Source organism: Orycteropus afer, unplaced genomic scaffold (genome assembly GCF_000298275.1).
Source record: "Orycteropus afer afer isolate SDZICR_OR568_19922 unplaced genomic scaffold, OryAfe1.0 scaffold00040, whole genome shotgun sequence".
Taxonomy (NCBI): Eukaryota; Metazoa; Chordata; class Mammalia; order Tubulidentata; family Orycteropodidae; genus Orycteropus; species Orycteropus afer.
In genome coordinates this window covers 1,345,779-1,359,334 of record NW_006921627.1, presented here as the reverse complement: position 1 = coordinate 1,359,334, position 13,556 = coordinate 1,345,779, and the positions used below count along the sequence as shown (strand labels likewise).

The 13,556-nt window shown below is 39.7% G+C and overlaps 1 protein-coding gene and 1 pseudogene across 1 annotated transcript in view; one reads left to right on the top strand and one right to left on the bottom strand.

The window, feature by feature from the left end:
• Positions 1-2,822, bottom strand: part of ATP6V1E1 (ATPase H+ transporting V1 subunit E1) — a 33,397-nt gene extending 30,575 nt beyond the window's left edge. The window contains exon 1 of the mRNA XM_007937022.2: positions 2,790-2,822. Coding sequence (XP_007935213.1) covers positions 2,790-2,822 — 33 coding nt within the window. The remainder of the gene's footprint in view (positions 1-2,789) is intronic.
• A 5,838-nt stretch (positions 2,823-8,660) lies between these two features.
• On the top strand, positions 8,661-9,330 carry LOC103193866 (annotated as a pseudogene).
• Positions 9,331-13,556: the final 4,226 nt, after the last annotated feature.

The window sequence follows — 13,556 nt, the reverse complement described above, 5'->3', positions numbered from 1 at the left end:
AACAACAACAACAACAGGGGTAGTGACGAATAATGTCTCCATAAATTCAATCTGAAGTCTCAGTGAATTTACTCAGTGTGGAATCTTAAAAGTAAGCTAAAGATCCTGGCAAATGGTCTGCACTCAGCTAGTCACCCAAAGGTTCCCTGTTTGAATCCATTCAACAGCACCTGAAAAGAACCATGCGTGGCAAGTGGCTTCTATAAAGGTTACAGCCAACCCCACTGTGAAACCAGTGGAGTCTCCCCAGATGAATACATAAACAAATGACAAAAGTCGCTTAGTGAGATGCAGCAATCAAAACAGGTGTTTATAAATGCTACAAAACATGTTTGGCCTGTAAAGGTGAACTACTTCAAATATGCATTTTCTGCCTTTATTACTGCTGCTGGACTCTCAGCTGCCAGATCTAACAAGATCAGCATAGCTTAGAGCAAAATACACTGATTTGAAGTCAGAGAAGCCTAACTATTTACAGTCAACACAATCATATTCTGTCTTTTAAGAGTTCCAAGAAAAGAAACAGCCAACTCCTCAAGGACATTTAAGGCCATTCTTAATACAGAAAATTCTAGTCTTTAAAAGCATACTTTTCTTCCTCCTGCTAACCCAGTAATTAAGTTTTTTGAAAGGATGAATTCCTTTGAAAACCTGATGAAATAGATGAACATGCTCCCCAAACAAAAAGGAAACACATACACAAATATTTTAATACATTAAGGAAGAAGTCAGGGAATCCAGGATTTATTAAGCACCTTGTATGTGGTTGGTAATTGGCCTATTCACTACTGGGAACTTAGTGAACAAAATACTACTTTCAGGGAGTTTATGAGCTTATATTCTAGTGTGGAAGGCTATAGACAACATAAGATTTCTTCATTTTTCTCAGTCTTAGAGAACGAAAAAATGATTTGGTCTAGATTCCAGGAAAATACACTGTTTTGCCTTTATACAATCTTTTTTTCAGGGGACATCTTGTTGTGCGTCGTTGGGTCAATTGTGACTCATAGCAATTCCATGTGACACAGCAGAAATGCCCTACAGGGTTTCTGGAATCTGTTCAGGAGGAGATCACCAGGTCTTTTTCCTGCGCAGCCACTGAGTGGGTTCAAACTGCTAACCTTTCAGTCAGCAGCTGAGCTCTTAACCCCTGTCCACCAGGGCTCCTGGGGAGGGCTTCATCTTCAATGTATTAGAACAAGGTGGAAGACGAAGGAACAACAGGAAGAAGAGAATTAGTACTAAAATTGTGACTTCTGGATTATGTGGAGGGCCAGCCCAGTATCCTTCCAGGGCATCAAGTTTTTCCCATATTAAAAAACCAGAAGCAGTGCTGACAAATTAAAAAAAAAAAAAAAAAAAAAAGAAGAAGAAGAAAAGAAAAATCACTGTCATGCAAGAATATTGGAAGATTTCTTAAAACTTCTCTGCAAGTGCTATTTTTGTTACCCTTCTTTCCCTTTGTGATTAGCACTAGAATCATCTAGAATCATTGAAAAGAAGACACATTCCACTCTTCTTAGTGCATATTAAATTAAGAATAAAATGAAACAGCATTTTCAAGGAAATGGAAACATCCAAGGAAAAAAGTATTTTATCCCATTGCTCATCCAAGATTCATAAACCAGTGTATTTTAGTCAGAGAATTTTCCTACTACTTCAAAAAGAAGTAGGTCTAGTTCTCTAAATTATGCAGAGATTAAAAAGCAGCCTTAAACTTCCTCTTCTGAATAAACTTAACTGGCAATGTTGTTGTTGTTTGCCATCGAATCAGCCCCGACTCCTAGCGACCCCTCCTTGGGTTTCCGAGGCAGTTATCACTACGGAAGTAGGATTGCCCAACCTTCCTTCCGAGGAGTGGCTGGTGGGTTTGAACCGCCAGCCTCCTGGTTAGCAGTCAAGTGCCTTTGCACTATGCTACCAGAGCTCCTTTACTGGCAATATGACTACTAAATTCAAGGACCCTGGCTTCGGGATAGCTATTAACAGAACAAATGGGAACTCTTTTTCCTTACGCTAGTTATAAGCCTATCAAAGCCACCATATTCCCCTGAAAGACTTTTGCATTACAACATTCCAATTGAATTGTCTTGAAGGTATGGCACATTTTAACAAAACGAAACAAGTTTCCCAGGACCGCGTACACACTTGCAAAGCTGACGCGAGTCCACGACTTCTGTAACAATTCTTTCCTTAAACCTTGACTCATCTACTCTGTGCCAAACACTGTTAGCGGCTGCGGCTAAAAATGTAAGAAAAAGCGGAATACCAACATGTGACGAATACTAACACAGAGACGAGTGGGAGATAAACCATTACAATTCAAACCAATACAACTGATACAAGAGATTCCACCACGACAAAAAATAACACTTCACAAAGAGGATGACTTCAAAACAACACTAGAGGCAGTTCTCTTCCCTTAGCATTGTTTCTTTCCTTTCATATACTGTGATCCCGTCCCTCAGGATTAAAAATCAAGTGCAAGAGACTGTTTTCAATCGCTGCCTAGATCTCCGCTCTATCAAGCACGGCAAATATTCTGGGAAAATAGGGACTGGGCGCTCAAGGAGGCAGCAGCGCGTAAAACCTGACCAGAAGTCACATGACCTACAGGATAATCCCGGTAAGCAAGACCCCCTTCCGCAGCCAGACCCGAGGACTTGGGAAAAGGACCCTCCTCCAGCCTCTAGGCTGCCCAAGGCTCCCACCCTCCCTGAGCCCGGGTTCCAGCCCACCTCCCCCGGCAGTGGCGCCGCGACTTCGCGGAACTAACTTCAGGGCCTCACCTGCTTTTGCACGTCAGCATCACTGAGGGCCATGGCGAAAGCTCTGCTAGACCGGTGGACAACAGGCTCGAGTTTAGGTTTGAAGACAGCGATGGAAAAATAAAAGAGCAACACCCACCGTAGGTTTCAGCTTCCTTTGCTTTATAACCCCGGCTTCCGGTTCCTGCCAGGTGACAGCGCAGCCCACCCCAAGAGCTCTCTCAGCCAATGGAAAGAGAGCGGGGCCCAGGAAGTCCCGCCCTCTCCCCACCCAGTTTGACCTTCTCCTGATTGGGTTTACGGGCGTGCTGTGCTGCTGTGGAGTTCTTTTATGTCACTGGCTTTTGATTTCACCCGGCCCTGCTTTCCTAAACCGCCTGCTACTGTGTAGAAGAGAGAAAATGAGTTCTTGGGACTAACATTAGTCATTAGTTATCATGCCTTGTTTGTCTCTTTTAATCTGGAATAATTCCTCAGACTTTCTTTGTATTCCCTCTCCTTGATATTTTTGAAGAGTACAGGTACAGGCCAGATGTTGAAAGGCCCTCAATCTGTCTAATATTTAACTCATAATTAGATTCAGGTTATGCACGATAGCAACAGGACTACATGTGTGATACTGTGTCCTCAGTGCATCCCATAAAATAGCAGTTTATCCTTTTAATGAGGATGTTGTTATTGCTGTTTCTCATAGCGACCCCTCCTTGGGTTTGCAAGGCAGTATCACTACAGAAGTAGATTGCCCCATCTTCCTTCCGAGGAGTGGCTGGTGCGTTTGAACCAGGAGCCTTCTGGTTAGGCAGTCAAGTGCCTTAGGCACTACACTACCAGAGCTCCTTTTAATGAGAATAGCACCCATATACTTAAGATGCTGCCAAACTGTTTCCCAGTTTGTACTGTACAACGTTCCTAGTAGTGTGTAACAGATTTTACACTTAACTGAGAAGTCTGGTAATGTAGGATAAGAGAAGGATTTAACCACCAAACAAACAAAAAAAACTCATTGCCATCCAGTCGTTTCAGACTCATAGCCACCCCCATTGGGTTTCCCAGACTGTAAATCTTTATGGGGGAGCTCTGGTGGCTTAGTGCCTAGGGCATTTGACTGCTAACCAAAAGACTGGAGGTTTAAAGCCACCAGCTACCCCTAGGAAGGAAGACTGGGCCATCTACTTCCGTAGAGATACCACCTCAGAAACCCAAGGAGGGGTTGCTATGAGTCAAATCTCCTGGATGGCAGTGAGGTGGTTTTTTTTTTTTTTTTTTTTTAAATCTTTAGGGAAGTAAATGGCCCGGTCTTCCTTCCGCAGAGCAGCTGGTGGGTTTGAACTGCTGACCTTACAGGTAGCAGCAGTCAAGTGCTTTATCCACTACCCCCACCAGAGTTCCTTGCATTAACCACAGGACAATAGAATTAACAGGGCAACAAGTTAAAGTTGACTTTAACTTGATCAATATTCTAATAACTGAGCTAAACCAGGTGACAGGATTGTTTCTCTCACTTTGTTAATTCTTGCAGTAATAACCTCATTTTTCACTATCCGAAAAGACAGATTCTTAGGATTCTACCTCCGGTCAGCATTCTTAGCCCAGGATGAGGTAGAATTCACACATTTGGATTACAACCCACCTCCAATTGATTTTTAAAATATTCTGCATATAACGAGATGGGGAGTGGAAGCAGCAACCTAATGTCACATATCATATAGGTGATGAAATTAATGCTTAGAGTAAAGGTAGCACTATCTAGCTCAATGTGCTTTTGGTTCAATGATCAATATGCTGATATGATTTATTTATTACTATTTTGAAACATTAAAAACATACAGAAAAGTACAAACAATAGTTCAAATATGAAGGGACCAAACCCAACCCACTGCTATCAAGTCCATTCAGATTCACAGTGCCCCTGAACTGCCCCATAGGGTTTCCAAGGCTAAGAAGTTTACAGAAGCATACTGCCACAGTGGCTGATGCGTTTGAACCACCAACATTTCTGTTAGCAGTTGAGCACTTTGACAACTGCACCACCAGAGCTCCTCGTACCATGTACCACCACCCATAATTGACAATTAGCATTTATTGCATTTCTTTCAAGATTTTTATTTAAATTAATTAAGTTCAGATACAGATACAGTTTATTGACCCTTTCATGCCTGCTCCCCCATATTAAAAACCAAAATCAAACCCATGGCCGTGGAGTCAATTCTGACTCGTAGTGACCCCCCCACTGGGTTTCCAATGCTGTAAATCTTCACGGAAGTCGATCATCTCATCTTCCTTCCATGGAGCAGTGGTGGGTTTGAGCTGTGGGACTTCTGGTTAACATGCAAATGCCTTACCCATTACACCACCAAAACTCCTATGTTCCGCATATGCTCTCTAAAACCACAGCTCCTGCAGTGTTTTGCTGATTCACCAAGGAATAGGCCAGGGCCTGTCTGACAAGAATGTGGTAAACTTCACAAAGACAATCCCTAGAGTGAAAAAGTTATTATGGGTAAATGCAGAGTAGCCAACTGGTAGTTTTCCAAATCCATTATTTTCCTATACTGCCTTGGTCTTCTGATGAAACTATTAAAACAGCTAAATGGAAATATTTAAAAAATCCCACTGCTGGATAAACGTATTTGCCTGTCTTCCCCAAAATCACTGGCCTAGGTAACTGTCAGGTTAGTCACAAAGAGATGGTTTGCAGCATTGTTTCACCTACTCCCATGCTGAGGCTTCACTATGTGGTTTAATCAGAATCGAGTCAGCAGAATAGATGAGCTAACTCATGAGTTTCTTTGCTAGGGAGGTCCTAGAGGGAAAGACCAGAAGTTAATGTAGATCATTTCCATCTTTAAATGTTTGAAAATCAATTTTAAAAGGGAAAACAAACGGTAGCAGAAAGTAGCATAAATTTCATTAAGGTGCCCATACTTTTTCCCTTTTCCAATCAATTTTCCACACAGTAGAGTGATTTAAAACCCAGATGGCATCCATCCACTCCTCAATTTATAATCCTCTAGTTGGGCAATCTACTTCGGTAGTGATATTGCCTCAGAAACCCAAGGAGGGGTTGCTATGAGTCGGATCCGACTCGACTGGCAGTGAGTTTGTTTTTTTTTTTTTTGGTTAGTAGCTTCCATAGGAGTTCTAGTGGTGTAGTGGTTAAGGCATTTGGCTGCTAACCAAAAGGTTGGTGGTTTATAAGCTATAACCTAGCAGCTGCTCTGTGGAGGAAAGATTTACAGCCTTGGAAAGCTTATGGGGATTTCTATGGGCCAGAATCAACTTGACGGCAATGAATTTTGTTTTGAGTAGCTCCCATTTGCTCCTGAACACCTCACAACATGGCCTCTATGAGTGCTTCCTGATCAGGGTCTTCCTCAATTTTCTAGATACAAGTTTTTTGTCAGATATATGTTTTGTGAATATTTTCTCCTATAGTTTGTCTTTTCATTTTCTTAATGGTATATTTTGATGAGCAGAAAGTTTGGATTTTGATGATGTCCAATTCAATTTTTCTCATATTATTCATGTTTTTGGTGTCCTAAGAAATTTGACCTTCCTCAAGTTTGTGAAGATATTTCCCTCGTTTTTTTCTAAAAACTTTACAGCTTTTGCAATTACATTAAGATCTATGATCCATCAAATTGATTTTTGTATGTATTGTGAAACAGAGGTTGAGATTCATTTTTTCCCCATACATTTATCTAGCTGTTCCACAACCACTTGCTGAAAAGAATTCCCTTCCTCATTGAATTACGCTGGTGCCTTTTATCAAACACCAATTGACCATATGTACGTGGGTCCATTTCTGAACTTATATTATATTCTGTTGATTTGTCTATCCTTATGCCAATACAGCATCTTAGATACTACAGCTTTGTAGTCAGTGTTATTATCAGGTATTGAGACTTATAATTTTTTTAAAGATTGTTTTGGCTATTCTAGGTCCTTTGCATTTCTGTATTAATTTTTAGAATGAACTTGTCAACTTTTTTTTTTAACAGAAAAAGCCTGTAGGGATTTTGTTTGGGATCGCTTTTAACATGGAGACAGATCAATTTAGAAAGAACGGATGTTTTAACAATACTGAGTCTTCTACTTTCTGAACATGGTACAGCTCTGTATTAAAGCTTAGTTTCTTTCAGCAGTATTTTAGTTTGTATAGATTCTGCATTTCTTTAAAAAGAAACTTACTTTTTAATGCAACTATAAATGGTATAACTAAATGTTTTACTTTCCAGTTGTTTGTTTCTAGTATAGAAATTAAATTGATTTTTATATCTTATGACCACGCTAAATGCATTTACTGGTTCTAGTAGTTGTTTTTAGATTCTATAGGATTTTCTATGTAAGCAATACATAAAATGTGATGTTTTAAACAGAGCTCTGACTATATATCCTTACTTAGCTATATTCTATTGGCAAAAAACTGCAAAGAAATCTTAATCTTCACTCAGTTTTATTATACTAGTAAATATGTATTAATTTTGCTATTATTTTTATGTATGTTGTTGTTGTTACGTGCTGTCAAGTCATCTCTGACTCATAGCAACCCCTCCTTGGGTTTCTGAGGCAGTATCACTACGGAAGTAGATTGCCCAATCTTCCTTCTGAGGAGGGGCTGGTGAGTTTGAACTGCCAATCTTCTGGTTAGCAGTCAAGTGCCTTAGGCACTATGCCATATTGTTGTTGTTGTTCTTATGTGCCGTCGAGTCAAATCCGACTCATAGCGACCCCTCCTTGGGTTTTCGAGGCAGTATCGCATAGTGGCTAAGACACTTGCCTGCTAACCAGACGGCTGGCGGTTCAAACCCACCAGCCACTCCTCGGAAGGAAGGTTGGGCAATCCTACTTCCGTAGTGATACTGCCTCGGAAACCCAAGGAGGGGTCGCTATGAGTCGGGTTTGACTTGAGGGCACATAACAACAACAACAACAACAATCACTAAGGAAGTAGGATTGCCCAACCTTCCTTCCGAGGAGTGGCTGGTGGGTTTGAACCGCCAGCCGTCTGGTTAGCAGGCAAGTGTCTTAGCCACTATGCTACCAGAACTCCTTGCCAATATAGTATAGGATAAAACAAGTAAGTTTAGATTGTTATTAAGAACCAAGATTGTGCAGTAAGAGAGAGACATAAATATAAAATTGAAAAAAGAAAAGCCCTTAATGTTATATTTGAATTAGAGGTATCAATTTGAATTTATGACTTTAAATAAACCCATTGCCATCGAGTCAATCCCAACTCATAATGACCCTATAGGACAGAGTAGAACTGATCCATAGGGCTTCCAAGGCTGTAATCTTTACAGAAAGAGATTGCCTCAACTTTCTCCCACAGAGTAGCTGGTGGGTTCGAACCACTAACCACTGGTAAGCAGCCAAAGCTTTAACTATTGTACCACCAGAGCTCCCTTTCCTCTAAAAGGAACCAGGGCTCCTTGAAGAAATGGCTGATTCCTGGTCTGGGGTGGGCAAGGTACAAAGTGAGTCTGGACTTCTTTTACCAGTGTACAGCAAAGTTCTTAACATATGGGCTGAACATTTATATCAGGTAGATACTCTCTTTGGAGTGATCAATCATGGGAGAACAGAAGGGCAGTGTATGCATAGAGAGAGCTGGGGGGGGGACACAGGAGTGCATGGGTGGGAAGAACACAGGGAAGAGGTAACTATGGGGAGGCAGTGGGAAGAGAGCTGTTACATTGTGGGAAATTGCAATGTCCTGAGACAAAATGTTTATGAACTGCTGTATGGAAAATGAATTTGCTCTGTAAACTTTCACCCAAATCACAACAAATATTTTTTTAAAAAAAAGTCTTAAAAAGACTCCTGTGTTCTTTGACACAGAATTGTGCTTGAAAGGGCTGCCACCAGCCAATGTGGAAGTCAAAAATAATGACCTGTCCCCAAAACCTGATTACATTTCAAATGCAGTTTTTCCACATATCATTTGGATTGCTGGTTTCATGCTTTTCCCAAATTCTACTTCCAGAAAACCAAAAAAGAAGATATTCCTTGTCAGCTTATCTACACTGGTCGTAACATTTTTTACATTGCTGGAGCTTATCTTTTGAACTTAAATCATCTAGGACTTGTTTGGTGCTGTATTATTTGGTTGAATTTCTTTTCCACCTTTCCTACCTGTTTTATATTTTAGTGATTAAAAAGTATCAGAAAGGGTTTTGTCTGTGGGTGTTTGTTTTGGTAAGACTTCTGACTTTCTCTGCACTCACTGTTGACTTTGGTCTTGCAAGAGCAAAGAACCAGAAGTTTGATTTCAGTACTGGAAATTTCAATTTATTGGCTGTTAAAATTGCTCTTTGGGCATCCACTTGGATTACTCAAGCACTTATGATGTGGAAATTCATTAATTTCCAGCTTAGGTGGTGGAGGGATTCTATTCTCAGGCGCCCATTGTGAAATAGAAACCAACAGTGACTAAAGGCCAGTCTTCTAGAAAAGGAACTGAAAATGGTATAAATGAACAGTATTTTCAAATGGAGGAGATTCTCCCCATACTAGAAGACTCATTATCTTCATAATGAATTACAAGCTAATTAATTAATGTCTCCAAAGAAATCTGCTTTTTACTCTTTAAGTACTAGAGAATTTTCTGTTCCTGAAAATAGTTTGTGCTGTTTGATTGTTCCTGTTGTTCTGTTCCATGCATTTTTTTCAAAAGGGCATTTGAGGGAAGGATGAGCCCAATGAGTGAAAAAAAAAATATTTTAGCTTAACCTAGACTTCAGAATAGCTTAGAGACCATCACTATATTTTATGTTTTACCTTTGAACATTTTTCTAATGATTTGGAGAGATAACTATTTACAGATATTCCACATATCAGTGATACAATCTCTTGGCTCTCATCAGTTTTTTATATTAGCAAGGTGGCCTATTCCAGCAAGCTCATATTTCTTAAAGATATCTTTCAGGATAAAATGGAAATACTATAAAGTTGAAAGTCAGACTTTAATATGTTTCCAGTGTTCTCTAATTTTTAGCAGTTTTTTATAGCATTTATACCTGGGGAAAAATTTGTAAAAATCACCAAAATAATTGTGTACTTTATTTTATAGGTAGTAGTTGTTAGTGTTATATTCTTTTTTCTTTTTCTAAAGAAACTACATACTAATGGTTACAACATGTGGATATCTGTTGTCATATATATTGAATCAAACTATGTTAACATAAAAGTACTTGTGAAGAAGTAAAATTTTTCTCATGCATTTTAAATACTTGTAAATCGGAAATCAGAAAATTATTTATTATAAAACAGATTCTGTTCTGCAAATCTGTACCCAAAGCCCAATAATAACAATAATAAGAAGAAAATTATTATAAAGAAGAAAATCTGACTTACATGGCCCTTTTTGTTATGTCTATTAATAATGATTCTTAATAGGCCTTGTCATAAATTTGATGTGCACAGTATCTTAGAAAAATATTGTTTAACCTACAAATCTTTTTAAAAAATAACATCTACTTGATTTATATCTATAAAAAGAATGTCAAGTAATTACATATAGAAAACAGTTAATGCACTAATCTTAAAGAAATATATAAAGTTCAGAAAAACACTTTTTGTATGTTATAACTATAGCTTTGGTTCCATCTTTAAATAACATTTATCTATATAAAACATATGTGTGTGTGTGTATATATATATATATATATATATATATATATATATTTTATTGTGATTTGGGTGAAAATTTATACAGCAAATTCACTTTCCATACAGCAGTTCACACACACACTGTCTCATGACATTGACTACAATTTACAAGGCAATAGCTCCCCTCCCACTTCCTCCCAATAGTTACCTCTTCCCTGTGTCCATCCCTCCATGCACTCGTGCCCCTGAGCTGTCTCCCTGTGCAAAAGCAACCCTTCCTTCTCCCATGATTGTTCTCTCCAAGGAGTGTATCTACCTCAGGTAAATGTTCAACTATATGCCTGTCTTTTGTTTGGCTGGAAGCCATAGCTGTGGGTTCAATTCTGGACCTGAAGGGCAGCTAGGGGCCACAGTTTCAGTGGTTCCACCAGGCTCTACCAGACCAGCAAACCTGATCCCCTCCCCCTTTTTTTTTCCTCCAAATGATTTTTGAGTTTTTTTCCACATTGTTCTCCCTCTCTATCCAGGAATAAAACATATTTTTGAGGAATCTCTTCAGAAAGGCTCTAAAATGCATTTGAATAAAACATTTCATTCCTTTTTCTATAATTATCCCTTAAAATCTTTATAGCTATACTTGATTTTTGTCTTTACAGTACATATATTTATTGTTCCTTTTGATCTTCACATCTTGTTTCCCAGTTCTCAATTTTGTTATGAGCTATGTTTGTGCCATATTTAGTGTAAAAGTTGCAGACTTATTAGATCTTCAGTTTAAGTTGTCATGCTGCTAGAAAGTTGTGCTTTCTGGTTCCAGTTGTTTACGTATTTCCTGGAAAAAAAAAATAGCTCTGTGTAGCATAATGGAATTTCAGTGGAACCAAATTTTTGCCATAAAACTGGTATCATATTGAACATATACATTGAGAAATTAATCAAAACAAAAATTTTTACTTTCAAAAGGAAAAAAAATAATAATGACTTGGACAAGTTGGAAGTTAAAAAGAATAATGACTGTAATTCATTTTAAAACATTAAATAAAAATCCACTTGTTCATCTAAAACCATAAAAAGGGAGCTCTGGTGGCCTAGTGCCTAGGGCATTGACTGCTAACTAGAAGGCTGGCAGTTCAAACCCACCAGCCACTCCTGGGAAGGAGGATTGGGTAATCTACTTCCGTAGTTATACCGCCTGGGAAACCCAAGGAGGGGTTGCTATGAGGTTGGATCCGGCTCAATGGCAGTGATAGTGTTAAACAATGAAAAAGAATGAAAAGAATAATTAGCTCAGCATATAGTGATTATTACAGTAACTCTTTATTTTAAATGAATGCTAAAAGTGTTAGGTGAAAGTTTATTGGGGGACAGGATCAAATTTAGGAGCTCTGGTGGCACAGTGCCTAAGACATTCGACTGCTAACCAGAAGGCTGGCGGTTCAAACCCACCAGCCACTCTTCAGAAGGAAGGTTGGGCAATCTACTTCTGTAGTGATACCGCCTTGGAAACTCAAGGAGGGGTCGCTACGACTATGAGTGGATTGGACTCCATGGCAGTGAGCTTGGTTTTTGGTTTTAGTTTAATGATGGGACACAAGACACATTAAGTGCTCCTACATAATGCAGTCTGAGATACACAACCTAACCTATGAAGAATTTTTTTCCCAGAAATGTTTAATCTGATTCTAATCAAGCCATTACATCTGGTCTGTTCAAAGAGCCAATGTCATTTTTTAAAAATAAAAAAAATATTCAAAAGACTAACAAAAGATAAAACAACCAAATGCAATGCATGAACACTGATTAAATCCTGGCTTAAAATATAAAAGTATAAAGGAATTACTTGGGCAATTGGGTAAATGTAAGTATGGACTGGATATTAGATAGTATTAGGAAATTATTAAATTTCTTAAAGGCTCATTAAGCCTTTTCTTGGCAAATCTCTTCCCTATTTCTGTTAATAGCACCACCAGTTTCTGTCACTCAGGCTTAAAGCTTACTATGACACTCGCCTCAATCTTCCCATCATTTCCACCAACTGTACCATCAGTTTCGGTTTTTATCACTTCATTTTTAACAACTTTATTATCTCATATATCATATGACTTACCATTGATTACCCAACCATCACTCCAATCAATTTTAGAATATTTCACCATCCCAAAAAGAAACCCTGTACCCATTAGCACCAGCTTGCATCACTTCTAAGCTGGCTTCTTACAACAGACTTCTAACTCCTTACCTTCAACTCTCTCTTTGTTGCAATTCGTCTCACGTACACCACTACCAATCTGACTTCCCTAAAACATGGTTTAGATATTAATCCTCTCCTCTAGATACCTTCACTGACTTCCCGAAAGTACGCTTCGACTCAAGTAAACAAATAATCCATTACACTGTAAATCCCAAGGTCTGTGCTAGGTGCTGGGGACACAGGATTCCACTGCAGCCTTAATTTCTTCTACTTTCCTACACTCTACTAAAAACGGGTTAGTACACAAGGTTTCCTTTATCGTCACAGTGCCTCTGCTCGGGAAGTTCCCTCTGTCAAGAAAGCTTTCTCTACCCTATTCCCTCATCATATCCTTGGAAATTCTCTCCAACCTTCAACGACTGTCTTCCCTGATAAGTGGATGCGAACCCCGCAGCACTCGTGACTCTTATCTAATCTGCTCGCCTGCACACATCCAAAACTCAATACATATTTGTAGAAGTGAATATAATCTGTGGATGCAGCAATGCTCCTTCCCACGAAATCTCCAGCCTCCCACCCAGCGTAGCTATCTATTTTCACCTCTTTCATCTAGCCCTCTATGACCGGAAATGACTTAGGGATAGGGCGCCTCCAAAATCCCAGGAATCATAGATTGGAGCGACTCCTGGGAAGAGCAGGCTAGAAGGGGTCAGCTCTTCCGGGTCATGTCTGCGCGAAGAAACCTCCAGTCCTCAGTTGTCCGATCTTCCTTTTGGGAGGACAGAACCGCCCCCTTCCCGCGCTCCTCGGCGTCCCTGGCCCGCCCTGACGCTGCTGGTGACGGAAGCAGGCTGGGGGTGACCTCACCCTCTAACATGGCGGCGGCAGTAGATTAGGGCCGTGGGTCGAAGCAGGCACCGCCGTTGGGGGACCCGCTCAGAAGCAACTGCCGCCGCCGCCGCCGCCGCCTCTTTCATCTCTTC